This window comes from Mobula hypostoma, chromosome 28 (assembly GCF_963921235.1).
Source record: "Mobula hypostoma chromosome 28, sMobHyp1.1, whole genome shotgun sequence".
NCBI classification, from domain to species: domain Eukaryota; kingdom Metazoa; phylum Chordata; class Chondrichthyes; order Myliobatiformes; family Myliobatidae; genus Mobula; species Mobula hypostoma.
Genome location: NC_086124.1, coordinates 15,599,709 through 15,621,770, shown reverse-complemented (window position 1 = coordinate 15,621,770; position 22,062 = coordinate 15,599,709). Strand labels below are relative to the sequence as shown.

Genomic DNA, 22,062 nt, shown 5'->3' with positions numbered 1-22,062 from the left:
CTAGATTGGTAGAAGACAGCGAGTGGGAATAAAAGGATCTTTTTCTGCTTGGCTGCCAGTGAGTAGTGGTCAGTGTTGGGACCACTTCTTTTAATATCAATGATTTAGATGATGGAATAGATGGCTTTGTTGCCAGGTTTTCAGCTGATATGAAGATTGCTGGAGGGGCAGGTAGGCTGCACATGGACTAAGACAGACTGGAATAATGGACAATGTTGGCAATGAAACACAATGTTGGAAAATGCATGGTCATCAACTTTGGTTGTAGAAATAAACGTGCAGACTATTTCAAAACAGAGAAAAAATCCAATGGGACTTTGTAGAGAACACCCGAAATGTTAACTTGCAGACAGAGTCAGTGGCGAGGATCACAAATGCTGTACGTTGGCATTCATTTTAAGAGGTCTCGAATACAAGAGCAAGGATGTGTTGCTGAGGCTTTATAAGGCATTGGTGAGGCCTCACCTTGAGTATTGTGAACAGTTTTGGTCACCTCATCTCAGAAAAGTTGTGCTGGCATTGGAGAGAAGGATCACCAGGATGATTGCTGAAATGAAAGGATTATCATCTGTCGAACGTTTGATGGCTCTGTGTCTGTACTCAAGGGAATTTAGAAGGATGAGGAGAAAAAGGATTGGGAGGACCTCATTGAAACCTTTTGAATGTTGAAAGGCCTAGACAGATTAGGTGTGGAAAGGAAGTTTCCCATGGTGGGTGAGTCGAGGACAACAGGGATAGATGGTCGTCCATTTTTTTTAAAACAGATGTGGAGAAATTTCTTTATCCAGATGGTGGTGAATTTTTAGAAATTATTACCACAGGCAGCTGTGGAGGCCAGATCATTGAGTGTATTTAAGTCAGATCTTGATAGGTTATTGATTGGACAGGGCATCAAAGGTTAATGGGGAGGGATGTTGGGAGTGGGGCTGAGGAACGGAAAAAAGAATCACCCATGATTGAATAGCGAACAGATCTGATGGGCCAAATGGCCTACTAACCTTCAATATGGAACCCGCAGTAAATATAAAATTGATCCCAACCATCTCTCCGCGATACACTTTTTGCAGACTCGAGCAGGAAACTCCCTCAGCTCCGGAGGTAATTCAGTAAACTATCCCTGCACAACCAATGTCGACTCGTTCAGCAAAAGCAAAAAATAATTTACATATAATTTACTCAGAAACGCTTCGCAGTGATAGCGAAACCAGAGTTCTTTCCTCCGTGTTCAGCGTATCCGCAGAGCAGCCCTTTCACAGACACTGTGAGTGGCTCTGAAAAGAGCCTTTGGGTCACTGGGTTCAGATTTTGTGTCTTCACTTGCTGGCTCCGCCGGTTTTCTTGGGCAACAGCACGGCCTGGATGTTGGGCAGCACCCCGCCCTGAGCGATGGTCACCCCTCCCAGCAGCTTGTTGAGCTCCTCGTCGTTGCGGACGGCCAGCTGCAGATGCCTGGGAATGATGCGAGTCTTTTTGTTGTCCCGGGCCGCGTTGCCGGCTAGCTCAAGGATTTCAGCCGTCAGATACTCGAGCACAGCAGCCAGATAGACCGGGGCTCCGGCACCCACCCGCTCAGCATAGTTACCCTTTCTCAGGAGCCTGTGAACACGGCCTACCGGGAACTGCAGTCCTGCCCGGGAGGAGCGAGACTTGGCCTTGGACCGAGCTTTGCCACTGGTTTTTCCTCGTCCGCTCATCTTCACAGCCTCGGCAATTCTTCCACGGAGAATGAGGGAATGCTTCCGGCCCTCGTCCTTCTTGTACCTTTTGGGGGAATGCAGCGGAACGTGTCTGATTGGTGCTGCAACGCCTAATAATATTGGAGATAGAGCAAATAATCCAATCAGAGAACTTTCCCGATTCACCAATCAAGAAACAGCAGCAGAGTCATGGAAAATAATCGCTCATTCTCCCAAAATAAACTGAAATGCGGAACAGCCCGCCAAAAATCCTTTGTTTAAAGCTTATCTAAAATGAAATTATTGCATCTCCACATTCACTAATTACTGGAGTCCGCTGATCCACTTACCAATCAAAAGCAAAAGTGCGGAAAATAACCGTTTACTCACCAAAAAAATGAACTGTTTTGTAACAGCCCGCCAAAAATCATTTTGTTCAAACCTGAACCTTTTTTTTCCATAGATGGCTTCTGACTTCCTCCAGCGTTGTGTGTTTTGCTTGTCGGATTGTTCTCCGCATTCACCCTTTACTGAAGTCCGCTACATCTAATCTTTTAAGTGTAGCTAATGTTGCAAACGAGTCTGAGGATTTAATTCTACGACTTACTGGGTTAGAACAAAAATTGATTCTCAGTTTCAGTTCCCGGTCAGCCATTATGTGAATTGCATGAGGTTCTGAACGAACTAGGACTGCAGTTTCACCAAGTTAAAGAACCGTCTAGCATTGAAATGGGCTTCGGAGAAGTTTTCAAAATGGGACAGAAATTAATAAAGCTCATCCCCCAAAACAATTAAACAAGAAGGAACAGCAAGTGTCCATTACAAGTGACGAGGAGGGGCAATATATTCGTGTGGAAGAGACATTGCTATTATATCGAGCAGTGGACAGCATATTCTGATTAACAAGAATAAAATATGAACTAGATCATGAAGCTCTGTTAATGAAATAGTGAGTGGCTCTTAAAAGAGCCTTTGGGTTTTCGGTTTGTTTTGGCAGCACTCTTCACTTGGAGCTGGTGTACTTGGTCACTGCCTTTGTTCCCTCCGACACGGCGTGCTTGGCCAGCTCCCCGGGGAGCAGTAGGCGCACTGCGGTCTGGATCTCCCGGGAGCTAATAGTCGACCGCTTGTTGTAATGGGCTAAGCGGGAAGCCTCGCCAGCGATGCGCTCGAAAATGTCGTTCACGAACGAGTTCATGATGCTCATGGCCTTGGAGGAGATGCCGGTGTCGGGGTGAACCTGCTTCATCACTTTGTAGATATAGATGGAGTAACTCTCCTTCCTCAGCCTCCTGCGCTTCTTGCCAGACTTGCCTGATGGCTTCGGCAGCGCTTTCTTAGCGCCCTTCTTGGGAGCAGGTTTCTGATCGGGCATTTCTTCGGCTGAGTTGAGACACAGTAATAAACAAAACAAATCGTCGGAGCGCGAATTAAATAGGCAGCGCTCACTGCGGTATGCTAATGAGGAATGGGGAATCCGAGCATTTTCATTGGCGGCTTGAAAAGACCAATCGCTCATCGAATTTATTTCGACAAATCCTTTAATTGGATAGCAGAGGGAACAAATCACAATCCCTGGCTGCACCAATCAAAAGCCGCTCACTCTGCTTCGGGCGACACTGCCAACTGGGAACCTGGGGTTGGGGCTGAACAGGAAAACGTAAAATATAGATGGGAGATGGAAGTAACAGCACATTCAGATGAAAAGTTCAAAGTAAATTTATTATCAAGGTACATATCTGTTACCACCAACAAGCGTGATTCATTTTCTAGTGGGCATACTCAATATATTCCATAACAATACTGACCCTAATAGAATAAATGAGACAGTATTAACTTGGGCATTCAACCACTGTGCAAAAGACAGAAACTGTGCAAGTACAAAAAGAAATAATATTAATCATGACTAAGTAATATACATTGAGAACATGAGGTGAAGAGCCCTTGAATGTGAGACCAGGTTGTGGAAAAGTTTCAATGATGAAGTGAATTTATCCCCTTTGATTCAGGAGCCTGATTGCTGTGGGATAATAACCATTCCTAAAATTGATGGCGTAAGTCCTGCAGCACTTACCTTTGCAGCAGTGAGAAGACAGCATGTCCTGGGTGGTGGGGATCCCCGATTATGGCTACCTGAAACGATGTGCTCATGGCAGGGAGGACTTTGCCCATGATGGACTGAACCATACCCACTGCTTTTTGTAGGGCATTCCTAATGGAACGGACATTGGGGCCTTTCCATACCAGCTGTAATGCAGTCGGTAAGTATACTTTCCACCACACATCTATAGAAGTTTATGGCATATGAAATATAGGACATAAAACACGGAACATAGAAGAATACAGCACAGGAACAGGCCATTCGACCCGCAGTGTTGTTCCCAACCAGCTGAAAAGCAAATCAAAAACAGCCAAAGACTAATCCCTCCTACCTACACCATGTCCATATCCCATCATCTTCTTTATACAGATAATGCCTCAACAATCTCTTCAGCAACTTCTTTCAGAATCCTGAGGTGTTTACCATCTGGTGCAGTGACTTATCTACCTTCAGGCCTTTCAGTTTTCCAAGAATCTTCTCACTAGTCATGGCAACTTCACACTTTTTGCCTGCTGACACACTCAAACTTCATCTCTGTTAGTGCCTTCCACAGTGAAGACACAAGCAAAATACTTATTCAGTTCATCCAACATTTCCTTGTCCCCAATTACTACCTCTCCAATATGATTTTACAGCAGTCTGATAACTACTCTCACTTCTCTTTTGCAGTTTATCTATCTTCAGAAACTTTTGATATCCTCTTTAATATTACTGGCTCGCTCAACTGCGTATTTCTTCTTTCCTACTTTGACTTTTTTTAGTTGCCTTCTGTTGGGTTTTAACAGCTTCCCAATTCTCTATAACTTTCCATTAATTTTATCTCAATTAAACGCCTTCCCTTTGGCCCTTACATTGGCTTTCAGGGAGTTATATCCTTGTATTTTGTGAACTCTACCCACAGGGTTTCAACTCCTTCCAGCCCTATGTCACATCTTTCTAATGATTTGATTACATTTTTTACCAACAGAACCACACCACCCCCTCTGCCTACCTGCCTCTCCTTTCCATACAATGTGTATCCTTAGACATTAAGCTACCAGCTACAATCTTTGCTCAGCCATAATTTGGTGATTTCAATATCATTGTGTTACTGCGCTACAGGTTCATTTGCCTTATTCCGTGTACTGTACGCATTCAAATAAAACACCTTCAGCCTTGTATTCACCCCTTTCGATTTTGTCCACCTGTTACATTGCAACTCATCCTGTTGTCTGCAATTTTGCCCTATTATCAGCCTCTCCTTGCTACCTGTCTCACTACACACAGCTTCTATTTGTAAACCAACTACCTCATCCTCAGCACTATCACTCCAGTTCCCATCCCCCTGCCAGATCAGTTTAAACCCTCCCGAACAACTCTAGCAAGCCTGCCCACAGGGATATTGGTACCCCTTGGGTTCAGATGTAACCCGTCCCTTTTGTACAGGCCCTACCTTCCCCAGAAGAGATTCCAATGATCGATAAATCTGAATTCCTGCACCAGTTCCTCAGCCACGTATTCACTTACCAAATCATCCTATTATCCTTAACAGTGTAACAGAAACTGTCACAAGCAATATACTCAATGTTAACAGGCACGGTGTGTGTCAGCAGTCAGTCAACCAAGTTTTATTTTCTCTGTCAATCAGCTGCCAAATGTTGCCACTGTGTCGTTCGTTGCCACTGCCCCCTGCACATTATCATATGCTCTTACCCCTACCACTGCCCAGAGCCCCAAATTCTACCCTCTGCTGAGCCATCTCTGGTTTCCGACCATGTTCCACTGAACAACTATTGGTCCTCCATTCTGCTTTCCGACTTTTGTGGATCGTGGTGTATTCTATCAACCCAGCTGTGTGAATCTGCACTTTAGAAGCAGTGAAACTGTCCCATAACATTGAAAAGGGCTGGGAAGGAGAAGGGTAGCTGCCAATGTCAGTCTTCCTCGGCCAAGAAATTTGAGGGATGAAGAACATGTGGGACATAACTGCAGTCTGCTTATTGTCACCTTCATTCTGCGTGAAGTCATGCAGGAAAAACAACGGAGACCTCTGTTAGGAATGCATCACCACAGGGAGAGAGAGAGGTGAACAGCAGGAATGGATTAAAAAGGACCATTGTGGAACAAAAACACTGACAGGGACACAGCTGGGCTGAGTTGAGTCTCTACTGCACACTGGGTGTGTTGTAGATTCACTAAATACCCTGGACAGGGTTTAAAATAGAACTGATTGATTAGTCACAGATGCAGAATAAGAAAATCCAGTCCCATTAAACATTCACAGAAGAAATTCCTCCCTTGCCCAGTGACCAGGGTGCAGAAGTGAATGCAGCAATAATTTTAGAGTTCCAACACCAAAAGTCACTTTTAAACTTGCCTCTGGATTCAACAACTGTAATGGTTAAATATCAAGCATGCAGCCGATTTAAACATTTCCCTCAGTGTGAACTCGATAGTCTATCAGTGTGCCACAAAGAGGGATGAGTGAGTTCCCACATTCAGAACAGCTGGATGGTTTCTCCCCAAGGTGAACTCACTGGCATCCCTGTAGGTCAGATGACGAAGTGCATCCCTTCCCTCAGTCATAGGAGATGAATGGCCTCTCCCCAGTGTGAACTGACTGATGACTCTGTAAACCAGATGACTGAGTGAATCTCTTCCTAGTCAGAACAGGTGAACGGCCTCTCCCCAGTGTGAACTGACTGGTGTGCCAGTCATTTGAGATGACTGGCTAAATCCTTTTCCTCAGTCAGAGCAGTTGAATGGACTCTCCCTAGTGTGAACTGACTGGTGTCTCTGTAGACTGGAGGACCGAGTGAATCCCTTCCCACACCTAGAACAGGTGAACGGTCTCTCCCCAGTGTGAACTCGCTGGTGTCTCTGTATGGTGGATAATTGTGTGAATCCCTTCCCACAGTCCAAGCAGGTGAAAGGCTTCTCCCCAGTGTGAATTCGATGATGTACCTTCAGTTGAGACAACTGAGTGAATCCCTTCCCACAGTCTGAACAGGTGAATGGCCTCTCCCCATTGTGAACTGATCGGTGTGCCAGCAGTTGAGATGACTGAATAAATCCCTTCCCACAGTCTGAACAAGTGAACGGCCTCTCCCCAGTGTGAACTCGCTGGTGTCTCTGTAGATTGGATGACTGAGTGAATCCCTTCCCACATTCTGAGCAAGAGAATGGTCTCTCCCCAGTGTGAACTCGCTGGTGTGCCAGTAAGTCAGATGAATGAGTAAATCCCTTCCCACAGTCAGAACAGGTGAATGGCTTCTCCCCGGTGTGAATTCGCTGATGTACCTTCAATTGAGATGACCGAGTGAATCCCTTCCCACAGTCTGAACAGGTGAACGGCCTCTCCCCAGTGTGAACTTGCTGGTGTGTCTGTAGGCCAGATGACTGAGAGAATCCCTTCCCACACACAGAACAGATGAATGGCCTCTCCCCAGTGTGAACTCGCTGGTGTTTCAGTAAAGTAGATGAGTGAGTGAATCCTTTCCCACATTCAGAACAGATGAATGGCCTCTCTCCAGTGTGAATTCGCTGGTGTGCCAGGAGGTCAGATGTCTGAGTGAATCCCTTCTTACAGTCTGAGCAGGTGAATGGTCTCTTCCCAGTGTGAACTGACTGGTGTCTCTGTAGTTGGGATGCCTGAGTGAATCCCTTCCCACAGTCTGAGCAAGTGAATGGTTTCTCCCCAGTGTGAAGTCGTTGATGTACCTTCAGTAGAAATGACCGAGTGAATCCCTTCCCACATTCTGAACAGGTGAAAGGCCTCTCCCCAGTGTGAACTGATTGGTGTGCCAGTAGTTGAGACGACTGAGTAAATCCCTTCCCACAGTCTGAGCAGCTGAATGGCCTCTCCCCAGTGTGAAGTCGCTGATGTACCTTCAGTAGAAATGACCGAGTGAATCCCTTCCCACATTCGGAACAGATGAACGGCCTTTCCCCTGTGTGAACTCGTTGGTGTCGCTGTGCTTTGAATGACTGGATGAATCCCATCCCAAAATCTGAGCAGGTGAACAGACTCTCTCCAGTGTGAACTCGCGGTCTCTCTGTAAGTCAAATGATTGAGCGAATCCCCTCCCACAGTCTGAGCAGGTGACCAGCCTCTCCTCAGTGTGAACTCACTGGTGTGTCTCCAGTTGGGATGAGTCAGTGGATCCCTCGCAGAGTCAATGCAGTTAAAGGACTGATCCCTTGTGAACAAATGCTAGTGGGTTCTCAGTACCCTGGTTCCAGTCAATTTCACTGAATTACAACAGAAAACTTCACTTCAGATACAAAGAACATTCCCAGCTGGGATGAGATAATTTGTCGTCTCCGAGGATCAATAACAGATACATAGGTGATAAAAAGGAAATAGCCGGTCACTCCTTAACTATCTGGACAGAGACAGCAAAACTGATGTGTTGTTGTGTTTGAGATTCCTCTGCACAAATCCTTTGTCGTTGCTAGCCTGTAAAATGAATTACAAAAGACATCAATACGTGAAGGATGACACTTCATATGAGACAACTCTAGTCTCTACGTCGAGCTCTGACATCAGAGAATACAGCAAGTGACCCTGGAGACTCTCATGGCTGATCCTGGAGACTTTCCAATTACTCTGACCCCCAGCACAGCAGGTGCTTGATGGTGGTGATCTAATCGATGGCAATGAAGGGGTGGACACTAGTCTTTCTCCTTGGAGTGTGTGGCACTTTTGTGATGTGAAAGCTACAGGTCACTTGTTACCTGGGACAAAATTGTTTGATGTCACTATGTACCCAGAGAGAATGGGACAAAACATGATCTCACAAGGAGAAAGGTCCAGAAGAGGAGGTCGAACAAAGGTGATTTTCTCAAGAATTAAAGCTGATGGAAGGATCTTGTTCCTTTTCTCCATACAGTCCAAGAGACATTTTTATTGATAGAAAGATTCTCTGTATTTCTATCCCGAGTTCCTAATCCTTGGATTTAGATATTCGCCAGCAGATCCATCCGGTCCCATTCCACTACCTGTGCTTCCAAACATGCCCTACGGACTGGTGGGGAAAGCTGTAGAAGTGACACCCATGGCTGCCTCTGTACCCAGAGAGCCCCACGAACAAGAGACCGGTCTATATGTCACGGTGTCCCAGCAATGCGCATGCACCACAGGAAACACCATTACCTTCGCTCATCAGCAGAAACCTTCCCGGGGGGATGAATTGGGCTCGAGGCTCAATTGCTGTGGACGGAGAATAGGGAGGTGTGGCAGTTGGTGGCGCTGGCTGTGTATGGTGTGGGGATGTTGAGAAATAGTGTTGGTTCAGGTAGGGGGAGGTTCCGGAAAAGGAACTGCAAATGGAGGGTTCGGGTGACGGCGAGTTGGCAGGAGGGTTTGTAAGGAAGTCAAATCCAGATCTGGAAAATGGAATAAGAAACATAATAATGGAATGATTTCAAGTGATGGAGAGGAAGGGATGGATATTTTGAAAAAAAAAGAAAGACTTCAAGCTATTGCTTAAATTTGAACCGGAACAGCCACCCTCCATCAGTCCCATTAACTCCAAAGCTAAAAGCAGCTCATACTTTCGGGAAGATGTTAATTGTGTGTAAGGATAAAAAGCCGTGTAAGAAGGCATTACAATTGAAGAACTTAATTTGGCAAAAAGATAGTACCTACTTTGCCTAATGAAAATAGAGGTATTAAGGATGTATAGCAGGTGTTCCGGTGGAGATTTTGATAGAAGAGGTTAAATCTCATTTACTGGGAGGCAAGGTTAAGGCAGCAAAGAGATTACAAGTAGTCAGAAATGGGGAAGGGATGGATAGTTTATCTACATTAATATGTTTTGATGAAGTGAAGCTCTCTGATAAAGTTAGTTTGGGGTTAGTTATAAACCTCATATTCCATCCCCGCTTAGGCGTTACGAATGTCAGAGATTTAGGCAGGTTGCGGCAGTATGTCATGGGAAACTAAGATGTAGTAAGTGTGGTGGGGAACATAAAAGTATGAAGATTGTGAGGGCGTAAAGTTTAATTGTTGTAATTGTGGAGGAGAACATAGAGGATGTTAAGTACTTAAGAAGGCAGCTTAAGTTCAAAAGGTTAAAGGTGTGTCTGTGCAAAGAGTTAAACCAAACATTGATAAAGTATTACCAGTCAGAGAACAGACTGTGAAGTCAAAGGCTATATATCGGCATCATACTTCTCTTACTAAAGACACTTTACTAGTTGATAAAATGAAGTTTGTGATGTTTAGAACAGATGTGGTGAACTGTACTGCTCTGACATCTAGTCGTACTGAGAAAATTAAAATTATTGTGGAAGCTGCAGAAAAGTTATCTGGGTATAACTGGTATTATGTGGGAAACCATAAATTAAGCTATAATGGGTGGGGTATCTGTATTTCAGTCTCCTTGTGATGTTTAATGGGCATAAGAATATTGCAGTGGAATGCGAGAAGCCTGATTTCTAATGATCAAGACTTTTTAAGAAGTTTCTGATTTATCAAATCCACCCAAAGTTATATGTATTCAGGAAACTTGGTTGTTATAACATTTAAATTTTTCTTCGCTGGATTATATTCTAGTTAGGCATGACAGATTAGTTTTGGTGGAGGGGTTGGTGTTGCAAGTTTTGTAAGGAAAAGGACAGGACGTAAAGTTGTAGATGAAAATGAAGTATATGAGGCACTTGTAATAGAAATATTTGATTCAACAGGTAGGGGTATTAAAATGGTAAATTTTTCTAACCCTTGTGGAAAGCTCTTGATTGATTTGCTGGAAAGCATATGTCGCTCTTGCTCACTAAGGGTTGTATGGTGTGGTGATTTTAATGCACATAGTTCACTGTGGGGTTGTTCGCAGAATGATGGTAATTGTTTGATTGCAGAAGTTTTTAGATATTTCACATCTTGTGTGAGAGGGGCCTGAGATTTAATGTTCATACTAGTTTTGAAACTGCTGTAGATTTAACTTTAGTTATGAACATTCTGGCTGGACTGAGTAAGTGGGATGTCATGGGAGATGAAACAGTGGGAAGCTATCATTTTCCTATATTTAGAAGCTCGGGTGTGAATTTCTATAGGCGATAGGCCACTCTTAGGAGGTGTAATTTTGGTAAAGCAAATTGGGAGAGGTTTACATGATGAACATCTATCAGAGCTGAATATTGAGGATAATATGGATTTCTGCAATGAAAGATTATGTCACATTATTCCTCAAACTGTGGTGAAAGTGATTCCCATTCCGTGGTGAGGAAAGTAGTGAAGGTTGTGAAAAAGATTTACTGGAGGTCATATTGTGATAGTATTGGAAGGGTATTAAACTTGGAGATGTTTGGAGAATGATTAAAAAAATAGGGGGGAGAATTCATAGGGCTAATAACATTCCAGTATTGATCAAAGAAGACAATACGATTGTTACTGAAACAGAGAAGGTTGAGTTACTGGCTCAGTCATTTGCTCCAATTCATAAGCCGGCGACGGTAGTGGAGGCCGATACGATAGCGTCCTTTAAGAGACTCCTTTTTTTTTAATATAATTTTTATTGAGTTTTCAAAAATACATGAAAAGGTAAAATCTACCCTCCCCCCTCCCGGTAACCCTCCCCCCCCCCATATATATAGTCCTACCTAAAAAGAAAGAAAGAGAGAAAAAAGAACCGCCTGGGTGTTGGAAGGTTTCCACATGCTCCATGGGATTCAAAATAAATTTGGTATAATTATTCGTTACTTTCCCCAAGGGACCAAGGTCTTTATCGGAGCACTTAAATATGCCATCCTATTTTAAGAGACTCCTGAGCAGGTATATGGAGCTCAGAAAAATAGAGGGCTATGGCTAACACTAGGTAATTTTTCAGATAAAGACATGTTCGGCACAGCTTTGTGGGCCGAAGGGCCTGTATTATGCTGTAGGTTTTCTATGTTTCTATGGTTCTAAGATAATTTAAGCGAAGAGGTTAAAGCATATAGGGATAACTTTCGAAGTGAATACCCTGATGTGTTGGAAGATAACAATAGCATTGATAGTATTAGTGATGTAAAGTTTTCTTTGTGTGAATTTATGAAAGCTATTATTAGTGCAGGTCAGACAGCTCCAGGAAAGGGTGATATATGTTATTGTATGTTTCAACATATGGCTGACAGCTCTCTTAAGCTAATATTAAAATTCTGGAATCATATTTGAATTTAGGCTATCTACCCTCCTCATGGAAAATGGCAGTTTTAGTGCTTATTCTAAAACCTGGAAAGCCCCCCATCAGAGCCTTCTAGTTATAGACCAATATCATTAATGTTCCATTTGTGTAAACTTATGGAACGTATGATAATAGAGCAGTTGAATTATATTTTGGGAAAAAGAGGTGATATAGCATTTTATCAGAGTGGATTTCAGAAGGGTAGAATGATATTGGATTCAGTTTTATGTCTGGAAGATGATATTAATAAAACACAGGTAAATAAAGTTATAATAGCAGTATCTTTTGATATAGAAAAAGCATGATATGTTAAGGAGGGAGGGTCTTTTGATTAAATTTTGGAAATTGGGAGTGGGAGGAAGGTGAGATACTTTTTTTTCTGATTTTCTTATTTGGACGGTCTATGCAGGTAAGGGTAGGAAAGGTATATTCAGCATGAGACAGAGAATGGGGCATCACAAGGCAGTATTTGCAACCCTTTATTGTTTAATATTATGATTAATCATATTTTCTCCAAAATACTGGGGTGGGTAAATCACTCTTTGCAGATGATGGAGCTTTATGCATCAGAGAAAAAAATAAATAAATTTGACTGTATATATGATGCAATTAGCAATTAACAAGGTCAAACAGTGGGCAAATAGATGGGGTTTTAAGCTTTCAGTAGCTAAAACACAAGTTATATGTTTTACAAAGAGGATCAATAGACCTGCACACAATTTGAAATTGTATAGTCCAACTCTTGAAGAAGTGTCAGTGGTAAGATTTCTTGGCGTGTGACTGGATGATAAGCTAACACGGAAGCACCATATCAGTAAGATAATTGACAAATGTAAAGCAGTATGTTAAGTGTCTATGTGGGTACTCTTGGGGTGCTACATGAAAATCTCTGTTCACTTTATATATTTATTTATTTAGATCTGCACTTGATTATGGCTGTGTGGCTTCAAATTTAAAATGTTTGCATGTATACGAGCTCAGGCTTTAAGACTGTGCTGTGGTGCAGTAAGGTCATCTCCTGTTTCAGCCTCACTGGTTGAAATGGGACAATTACCCTGACAGTTGCAAAGGCTGAAGATGATGTTAACATACTGGGTTAACTTGAGGGGGGCAGAGGAATGATCACCCTGTTAAGAGTGTTTTGGAAGACCATTGGGAACATCACAAGAAGAGTGATTTTAGTTTTGGGTGGCTGCATTCTCATCACACTAAGAATATAGGTTTTCTGGATTGTGTAATGTGTCCCACTGTAGCATGTTCGGTAACCCCACCATGGATTTTATCAATGGTTTTGATTGATTTTATGTTGCATGATTTAATGAAATCAAAGGAACCTGATATGTCTGAGAGTCTGTTGGTTCATCAGTACGTTAAGGAGAATTACTGTGATATGTTAACCATTTTTACCGATGAATCAAAATATAATTTAACAGGAAATGTCAGTGTGGCTGTTTTCTGCCTGAATTTCAGGTAACAAAGAAACGTCTTACTAACTATTTATCAGTGTATACTGCAGAACTGGTTGCTGTCATGTTGGTCTTACAGTGGGCGTAGGAAATATGTCCTTGCAAAGTTATGATTTGTTCAGTCTTTTTCAATTTTGACTAGTCTTAAAACAAGTCACCCTAGCAGTAGGACTGATTTACTGCTGGAAGCTCTTCAAACTTTATTTCATATTCAAAGCATTGGTCTGCATGTCTCTACTTATGGGTCCCTGCACACAGAGGTGGTGAAGGGAATGAGCAGGTTGATTGTTTGACCAAAACAGCTGTTAAAAGTTCATCTGTGGATACAGGCCTTCCACTTAGCAAATCAGAAGCTAAGGGGTTATTGGGGAGATTACAGCAAGACTTGTGGGAAACGGGCATCAGAGGAGACACCTTTACAGAATACATTGGATTGATGGCAGGAGGAGGTAAGACAAGAAGGGAAAGAATTATATTGGCTCGACTGAGAATTGGTTATACTATGCTTAATTATTCCTTGTATCTTGTTGGAAAATATCACTCTGGGGTGTGTAGGTGTTGTCATTATTATGAAACAGTTGAAAACATTCTTTTACAATGTGAAGCATAGAAGGTTGGAAAAAAAGCAAATGCTGACTACACTATGAGCTTTGGGGATTGAGTTTTCATTCAAAAACTAGCTTTGGGGATTGACAGTTTTCATTAAAGTTATGGAAGTGACTTTAATATAATTCACAATATTGTCTTTCATTATTTAAAATTTATAGGGCTTTTGGGGTCATTTAGTTTTCCACACCACACTCCAGTCCAGTTGGTGGCGGTAATGCACCTTTAAAATGGACTGCCAACCGCCATTAAAAGTCAGCAGAAAGTAGTTTCCCGGGGCCTGGGTACGGATCGTGGGACTAAGAGAAAGATGGAGAGAACTGAGACTGTCCCGGGGTGCGGGGCTCACAGCAACTGTCCCGGGATCGCGGTGCGGGCGCCGGTGCCGCTCAAACCCCCGCCCGGAGTCCACATCCTACCTGCTGCCGGTCCTCCCGAGACGTTCGTCGGTGAAGCGCATGCGCGTTAGTGAGACGATCTGTGACCCGTGCGCCTGCGCATTAAACCCAAGTTAGAAGGAAAGATTGAATAGTTTAGGACTTTATTCAATGGAACGTACATGCTTGAAGGGACATTTGTGAGGGTATGAAATTATGAGATAGGGTAAATGAGAGCAGGCTTCTTTACACTGAGGTTGGGTGAGACTACAAGTAGAGGTCATGGGTTAATGGCGAAGGGTGAAATATTTAAAGTGATCATGAGCGGAAACTTCTTCACTCGTGTGGGCGTTGGCTCGGCCTGGGGGCTGTTTTGGGTGGTTTAGTGGCTGTGAATGGTTGTGGGGATGTTGGGAAATAGTGTTGATTCATGTAGGGGGAGGATCTGGAAAAGGAACCGCTAAGGGAGGGTTCGGGTGAGGGCGTGGAACATTGAATATGCTGGAATACTGAGTTCTCAGTCCCAGGCAGCCTGCTACCATGTCCCTGCAGTAGCTGTAAGATCAAACACATTTGTTACAATACAATACAATACAATGCCTACATTCATTCACCCTATCAATATCCCTCATGAATTTGTATGTTCTGTCAAATCTCCCCTCATTCTCCTACACTCCAGGGAATACAGTCCTCACTTGTTCAACCTTTCCTTATCACTCGGTTCCTCAAGTCTCTACTCTTTCAGTCTTACTGATATCTTTTCTGTACGTAAGTGAATGGCCTCAGCAATGTCTTGTACAGCTTCAACATCCCAACTTCTGTACTGAACACTGATTTAATCTCTCAAAAGCTGTCTTTACGACCCTCTTGTGACGCCACCTCCATGGAATTATGGATCTGCATTCCCAGCTTCCTCTGTTCTACCACACTTCTCAGTGCCACACCGTTCTGCCCTTGATATTGTGTTAAACTTGATGCCAGATATGACAACCAACAGGGGACCCAGCACGAATCCCTGTAACACTAGGCACATGCCACCAATCTATAAACAGTAATGTGAGGATATGAAAGAGGGCAGAGATATGGGAGTTTTCCAGCATGGGAGGAGGTTACAGAGGGAGTGGTGGGTGACATCCAAGGAGTATGTGAGCCCAAGGATGTGAAACCTGAGGTAGGGAGCCAGAGCAGTAAGGCACTCACAGTTCCCTGGGCGGCAGAAAGAATGAGAAGAAGCCAATGCCCACAGTGGTGGAGCAGTCAGACCCACCAGTCTCCACCAATCTGCTCCTGTATCCAATTGCCAACAGAGGAGAGCAAAGTGCAATACGTCTGATTCAGTCGTTGGCTTCTAAATCTCCACGCCAACCTGCAAACCCCATTATATCACCTCTCATCTTTGAAACTGTAGCAAGTACAGACTTGCCCCATTCAGTTCTGTCGCTGCCACCCTCACAATGGGCCTTGCTGCCATCCCGTGCTCACATCAGCGCTTCATTGAGAGAATAATGTCAGTAACAGCAAGCTTCTATGACATCATCTCTCAAATGGCTGCGCAAAAAAAGTTGGGCATCACCAAGAGACATTTCAATGTAAAGTCCTTAATTGAGGAAGGAAAATAGACATTTTTACCGAGGGAGGATTATTTGAAAAGAACAACATAAAAAAGAAAGTTTATCAGTGAAAGACGAAACATTTTATAGTGAGATTTCTTTCTAAATATACATTTAGTAAGTGAGTGTGGGTGTTATAAACAGTTTGTCAGATGGGATGCTGCTGGATAACCAGAAGGTAATGCAGGGCTCACTGGTCCATTCCGACCAAGATGACTATCTAATCCAATTCAATTTTCCTGTCTTGGCCATATTTGTCTTGCCCTTCTCAATCCACCAACTGATAATCTGTCTTTTAAATACTGATACTGTATCAGCATCAGTCACTTTCACCTGAAATCTATATCCTTTGATTTTGATTCCCTCTTGTTGGGGAAAAAGACTGTGTGCACTCACCCATCTAGGCTTTTATTATTAAATACATCTTTGTAAAGTCAAACTGCAATTCCTACACGCCAAGGTAAAATGTTCTAGCCTGTCCAAACTTTGCCCATAACTCATGAATATTCACTTCAACAGTAGTCAGCCTCCTCCTTGGTTTTTTTGTTAACCTTGCCTTCTAAGCACAACATCTGTCAATATAAGATCCAAAATAGATTTTCAACTGTTTTGAGCAACACACTTAAAAGTTGCTGGTGAACTCAGCAGGCCAGGCAGCATCTCTAGGAAGAGGTACAGTCGACGTTTCGGTCCGAGACCCTTCGAAAGCTCTTGGCCCGAAACGTCGACTGTACCTCTTCCTAGAGATGCTGCCTGGCCTGCTGCGTTCACCAGCAACTTTTAAGTGTGTTGCTTAAAATTCCAGCATCTGCAGATTTCCTCGTGTTTACGTTTCAACTATTTTGCTTTGTTTAGTTTCTGGTCATAAATGGAAGTCTGTCTTCAGTTCTTAAGATAGCAATAGAAAGCAGTAATCAGCTTGAAGTTTCAAAAACATTTTGTAGACCAGCTTTGCAAACAAGATCTGTATAAAGCACAGACACTCTGTCCCTGAAAAGCAGACGCAATGTCACTACATCTGTTTTATTATTGCGATAGACAAGCTGACTCTTAAATTGCTTAGTTCAAGGAACTTGCAAAATTGATGGATAATATTATTTAGCATATTGATATATGTATAGTTGGGAGTTTTATGTTAGCTTTACAACATTAATTCTGTGAACATTAAGTCTCCGGGTCCTGACAGGATATTCCCTAGGACCTTGAGGGAAGTTAGTGTAGAAATAGCAGGGGCTCTGACAGAAATACTTTAAATGTCATTAGAAACGGGGATGGTGCCGAAGGATTGGTGTATTGCTCATGTTGTTCCACTGTTTAAAAAGGGTTCTAAGAGTAAACCTAGCAATTATCGGCCTGTGAGTTTGACGACCGTGGTGGGTAAACTGATGGAAAGTATTCTTAGAGGTGGTATATATAATTATCTGGATAGACAAGGTCTGATTAGGAACAGTCAACATGGATTTGTGCGTGGAAAGTCATGTTTGACAAATCTTACTGAATTTTTTGAAGAGGTTACCAGGAAAGTTGACAAGGGTAAAACAGTGGATGTTGTCTATATGGACTTCAGTAAGGCCTTTGACAAGGTTCCACGTGGAAGGTTAGTTAGGGAGGTTCAATCATTAGGTATTAATAGTGAAGTAGTAAAATGGATTCAGCAGTAGCTAGATGGGAGATGCCAGAGAGTAGTGGTGGATAACTGTTTGTCAGATTGAAGGCCGATGACTAGTGGTGTGCCTCAGGGATCTGTACTGAGTCCAATGTTGTTTGTCATATACATTAATGATCTGGATGATGGGGTGGTAAATTGTATTAGTAAGTATGCAGATGATACTAAGATAGGTGGCATTGTTGAGAGTGAAGTAGGTTTTCAAAGCTTGCAGAGAGATTTAGGCCAGTTAGAAGAATGGGCTGAAAGATGGCAGATAGAGTTTAATGCTGATAAATATGAGGTGCGACATTTTGGTGGGACTAATCAAAACAGGACATACATGGTAAATGGTAGGGCATTGAAGAATGCAGTAGAACAGAGGGATCTAGGAATAATGGTGCATAGTTCCCCGAAGGTGGAATCTCATGTGGATAGGGTGGTGAAGAAAGCTTTTGGTATGCTGGCCTTCATAAATCAGAGCATTGAGTATAGGAGTTGAGATGTAATGTTGAAATTGTACAAGGCATTGGTGAGGCTAAATTTGGAGTATTGTGTACAGTTCTGGTCACCAAATTATAGGAAAGATGTCAACAAAATAGAGAGAATACAGAGAAGATTTATGAGAATGTTACCTGGGTTTTATCACCTAAGTTACAGAGAAAGGTTGAACAAGTTGGGTCTTTATTCTTTGGAGCGTAGAAGGTTGAGGGGGGCCTTGATAGAGGTATTTAAAATTATGAGGGGGATAGATAGAGTTGACGTGGATAGGCTTTTTCCATTGAGAGTAGGGGAGATTGAAACAAGAGGACATGAGTTGAGAGTTAAAGGCAAAAGTTTAGGGGTAACATGAGGGGGAACTTCTTTACTCAGAGAGTGGTAGCTGTGTGGAATGAGCTTCCAGCAGAAGTGGTTGAGGCAGGTTCGATGTTGTCATTTAAAGTTAAATTGGACAGCTATATGTACAGGAAAGGAATGGAGGGTTATGGGCTGAGTGCAGGTCGGTGGGACTAGGTGAGAGTAAGCGTTCGGTACGGACTAGAAGGGCCAAGATAGCCTATTTCCGTGCTGTAATTGTTATATGGTTTATATGGTTTTATGAAGCTGAGGTCTATGTCCCCAAAATATTTGAGTATTTTTGTGAAAGGATATCTGGGGAAATATATACATGTGAAGTCAACCAAGTGAGAGGAGAAAAGGGTGTAAATGCAGAGAGTAGTTCAGGCCGATTAGGAATGGGGTGAGGAACATCAGGAATCATGGAAGAAATACAGGGTGACAAGAATCTATTCCTCCAGCTTTGATTTCTGCAACAGATTATTCATTTTTCTGCAACTTATTGATATGTCTTTTTAGTTTATAGAAATTATACCTGTGTTTTGGAAATCCTTGATGCTTTATTCTTTATGTTTTAGAAAGGATTTGTGTTTCAGAAATGGTTTCTAATTTGGAAACTGCAAATAAATTGTTTTAAACTACTTTAAACTGCATCATTCTGTGCAACTTCCACCATATCCAAAGAGATCCTACCATCAAACATAACTTTACCTTCTCCCACTCCCTTCCCCCCCCCCACCCCCATGATTTCCTTGTTCATTCATCCACCCCGACTAATCTCCCTTTTGATACTGGACAGTAGCGCGAAAATCGCGGGGGAAAAAAGTGAAGAAAGCAGTGGCCAAGACATCTCAGACCAGGAAGCCATCAATCAAGGAAACTTCGGCCAAGAAAGCAGCTAAGAAATCTCCCGCCCAGAAACAAAGTGTTAAGAAACCGACGGCTAAAAGGGCTGCAGCTAAGAAATCAGTGAGGAAGAAGTATTCGCAGAAGCCCAAAAGCCCCAAGAAAATCGTAGCCCCGAAGGCGCCCAAAAGGGTCAGCAAAATCCAAGCCAAAGGCGAAATCTGTGAAAGTCAAGAAAGCGGCGGCCAAAAAGTAAACAAAAACCGCAACTTTAAACACCTGAAAACAACGGCTCTTCCAAGAGCCACTCATCTCCCAGGAAAGAGCTAGAAAATTTACGGTTGTAGTAACGTCGGGAGGGAGCTGGAAAATAGAGGTCTCTCTGCTCTAAAACTCAGAGCGGTGTGTATAAAATGAGATGGCGGCAGTCTGTTTACATTTGTACAGCGATTTGGAGTGGGAAGAGATAAAGAATTCAATTATTTCCTTGTAATGAATGTTTTGCAGATATATTGAGCAGCATTTCAGTTCGGCGTTGGTTCCTGTGGTCCGTTTGAAATCCTTTTGTTGCTGTTTTCTCCCCCAAACCATTGTAGAAAATGTGGTAAGGTAAAATCGATCTAAATCCTCTGCCTGTCCGCCCCGTTTTCGGCAAGACTGAATTCACTCACCTCGATACGCTATTCAGTAAAAGTGCAAACATTCACATTCAGCTAATTGAGGAAAGAAAATCGGTGATTTAATTGAAGGTGAAATTTGTTAATTTATGATTCTATTTATTGTAAGAAACCCGCTTGCCCTTGGAATTGGCGGGCGATTTGAAATTGAGCCGGTATCCAACCATTGCACTCGGATTGGCTGAATTCTGTCTCCAATTTCCATATTTGGTCATGGGTAACATTCCGCACCATCTCCCCCACCCCCACCCCCACCACCGGCCAGCTTCAAACTGGTGATGGAAAAGCAGCCAATCGCAACGCCGAGATGCTACAATGGACATCTCCTTTGTAACCAATCAAAGAGAGTGGGGCGGCCCTTCATCTTTTCTTTAAAAAGCCGGTTCCTGCTTCTCCTCCCACAGTCTTAGCCTGGTATTTGAAGTTGCCTTTGGACTGCTGAAGGAGAATGGCCCGAACCAAGCAAACAGCGCGGAAGTCGACTGGTGGCAAAGCTCCCCGCAAACAGCTGGCCACCAAAGCGGCGCGGAAGAGCGCTCCAGCCACGGGCGGAGTAAAGAAGCCTCATCGCTACCGGCCCGGCACTGTGGCTCTGAGGGAGATCCGGCGCTACCAGAAATCCACCGAGCTGCTCATCCGCAAACTGCCCTTCCAGCGTCTAGTGCGAGAAATCGCTCAGGACTTCAAGACCGACCTGCGCTTCCAGAGCTCGGCCGTCATGGCTCTGCAGGAGGCCAGTGAAGCTTATCTGGTGGGGCTCTTTGAGGACACCAACCTGTGCGCCATCCACGCCAAGCGGGTCACCATCATGCCCAAAGACATACAGTTGGCCCGTCGCATCCGCGGAGAGCGCGCCTGAATCCAGCCCCGGTACCAAGCACAACAAAAGGCTCTTTTAAGGGCCACCAATCCGACAGTGGAAAGGGCTGTCACTTCTTGTGCTCTAAGCTTTCGTGTTACCGACACGCCATTCCCCTCTGACCTTTTGTGTGTCCTAATCAATAAGGCGTCCCTGTTTTATTCCCAGCCGCTCGGCCTTCATGAAACTGAAAAGTCAACAGTTCTGTGCCAGCACTAGGGATATAACCTTTCCCTCGCCGCCGGCATGTCCCTATCTCACAACCTTGCCGAGTACGGTTTTAGGCAGGGTTTCCAGGGATTTGCGGTTGCTAGAGAATGGGCCTTATTCAATGCAATCTAACATTTAGTAACCAATCCCGTTTCTAGTCGAGTTTCGCGGGGACACAGTAGTCTGCATATACTGGAATTCCGATTCTTGCGCAAAACAATTACTTTCGCGTTGCAAACTGGCCTTGGACGGCAGTTTAATATGAGACATCAAGTCTGACAAGAGAAACCCGATGCCATTTATACACAGACCCAACACGAATATAAACTGGATCGCCTTTTGGGAGCTAAATGACCAGAAACATTCAAACTGGTGAGCTGGGCTCTTACCATAAAATAAATCTTGCTCGAATTAATAAATCAGTGCATATTATTGCAGACTACCGATCAATACATAACTTCTTCGGCAGGCTTTTCAAATTTCAGGGCTTCCGGGGAACTGGCAGTTACTTTCGGCGCCGTTCTTGCTGCTCTCCGTTCATTGGCGAATAAGGCGACTCTTTGATTGGCTTATTGAGCTCACCAAAGGAAAATGGAAATTTGACCTTTCAGACCCTTGGGGGGCTAAAAGGGTGTTTATAATTACTTTGTATTATGCATTAATTAGAACCGTCTTCGATTATGCCGTTGGTCCTATGGGTCTGCTGCCCCCTCCTTTTGAAATGGCTAGATGTTATCCAAGCCCAGGTTTTAAATCTGTTTGTGATGCTGTTAGGTCTTCTGTCTCTGCTCTGCAGCAAGAAATGCTGATGCCAATGTATTAGCGAAGTTTGCAGATGGCTGTGAATTATTTGTTACACCACAGTGATCATGAGGATGATACTCCAAGTCAATACATTGAAAGATCTTTCGGATCATCAAGATTGCAAGATTTGCATTTTTGGGTGGGAAGCAAATGACCAGGCAGAGAGCATGGCTCTGTCTAATATGACCTATGCCCTAGTGTGGC

At 43.4% G+C, this 22,062-nt stretch overlaps 3 protein-coding genes and 2 pseudogenes across 3 annotated transcripts; 2 read left to right on the top strand and 3 right to left on the bottom strand.

Annotated features, from left to right (window-relative positions):
- Positions 1 to 1,703, bottom strand: part of LOC134338864 (histone H2A type 1-like) — a 597,857-nt pseudogene extending 596,154 nt beyond the window's left edge.
- The window catches only part of LOC134338870 (histone H2AX-like), a 31,091-nt pseudogene that overhangs the window by 3,711 nt on the left and 5,318 nt on the right, over positions 1 to 22,062 (top strand).
- Positions 2,666 to 3,209, bottom strand: LOC134338866 (histone H2B 1/2-like). Its single transcript, XM_063035022.1, has one exon. The coding sequence runs from the start codon at positions 3,193 to 3,195 to the stop codon at positions 2,680 to 2,682; it is 516 nt and encodes a 171-aa protein (XP_062891092.1). The 5' UTR covers positions 3,196 to 3,209; the 3' UTR covers positions 2,666 to 2,679.
- LOC134338861 (zinc finger protein 484-like) lies at positions 3,392 to 14,439 on the bottom strand. The gene is made up of 2 exons (XM_063035016.1): positions 14,413 to 14,439; positions 3,392 to 8,215 (listed from the first exon to the last, which is right to left on the bottom strand). The coding sequence occupies exon 2, from the start codon at positions 7,756 to 7,758 to the stop codon at positions 6,502 to 6,504; it is 1,257 nt and encodes a 418-aa protein (XP_062891086.1). The 5' UTR covers positions 7,759 to 8,215; positions 14,413 to 14,439; the 3' UTR covers positions 3,392 to 6,501.
- LOC134338867 (histone H3) lies at positions 20,410 to 20,937 on the top strand. Its single transcript, XM_063035023.1, has one exon. It carries the CDS (start codon positions 20,434 to 20,436, stop codon positions 20,842 to 20,844), a length of 411 nt encoding a protein of 136 aa, XP_062891093.1. The 5' UTR covers positions 20,410 to 20,433; the 3' UTR covers positions 20,845 to 20,937.

Excerpts from the sequence above, each read along its gene's own strand:
- LOC134338866 (XM_063035022.1), bottom strand. The coding sequence starts at position 3,195 with ATGAGCGATTGGTCTTTTCAAGCCGCCAATGAAAATGCTCGGATTCCC.
- LOC134338861 (XM_063035016.1), bottom strand. The coding sequence starts at position 7,758 with ATGGGATTCATCCAGTCATTCAAAGCACAGCGACACCAACGAGTTCAC.
- LOC134338867 (XM_063035023.1), top strand. The coding sequence starts at position 20,434 with ATGGCCCGAACCAAGCAAACAGCGCGGAAGTCGACTGGTGGCAAAGCT.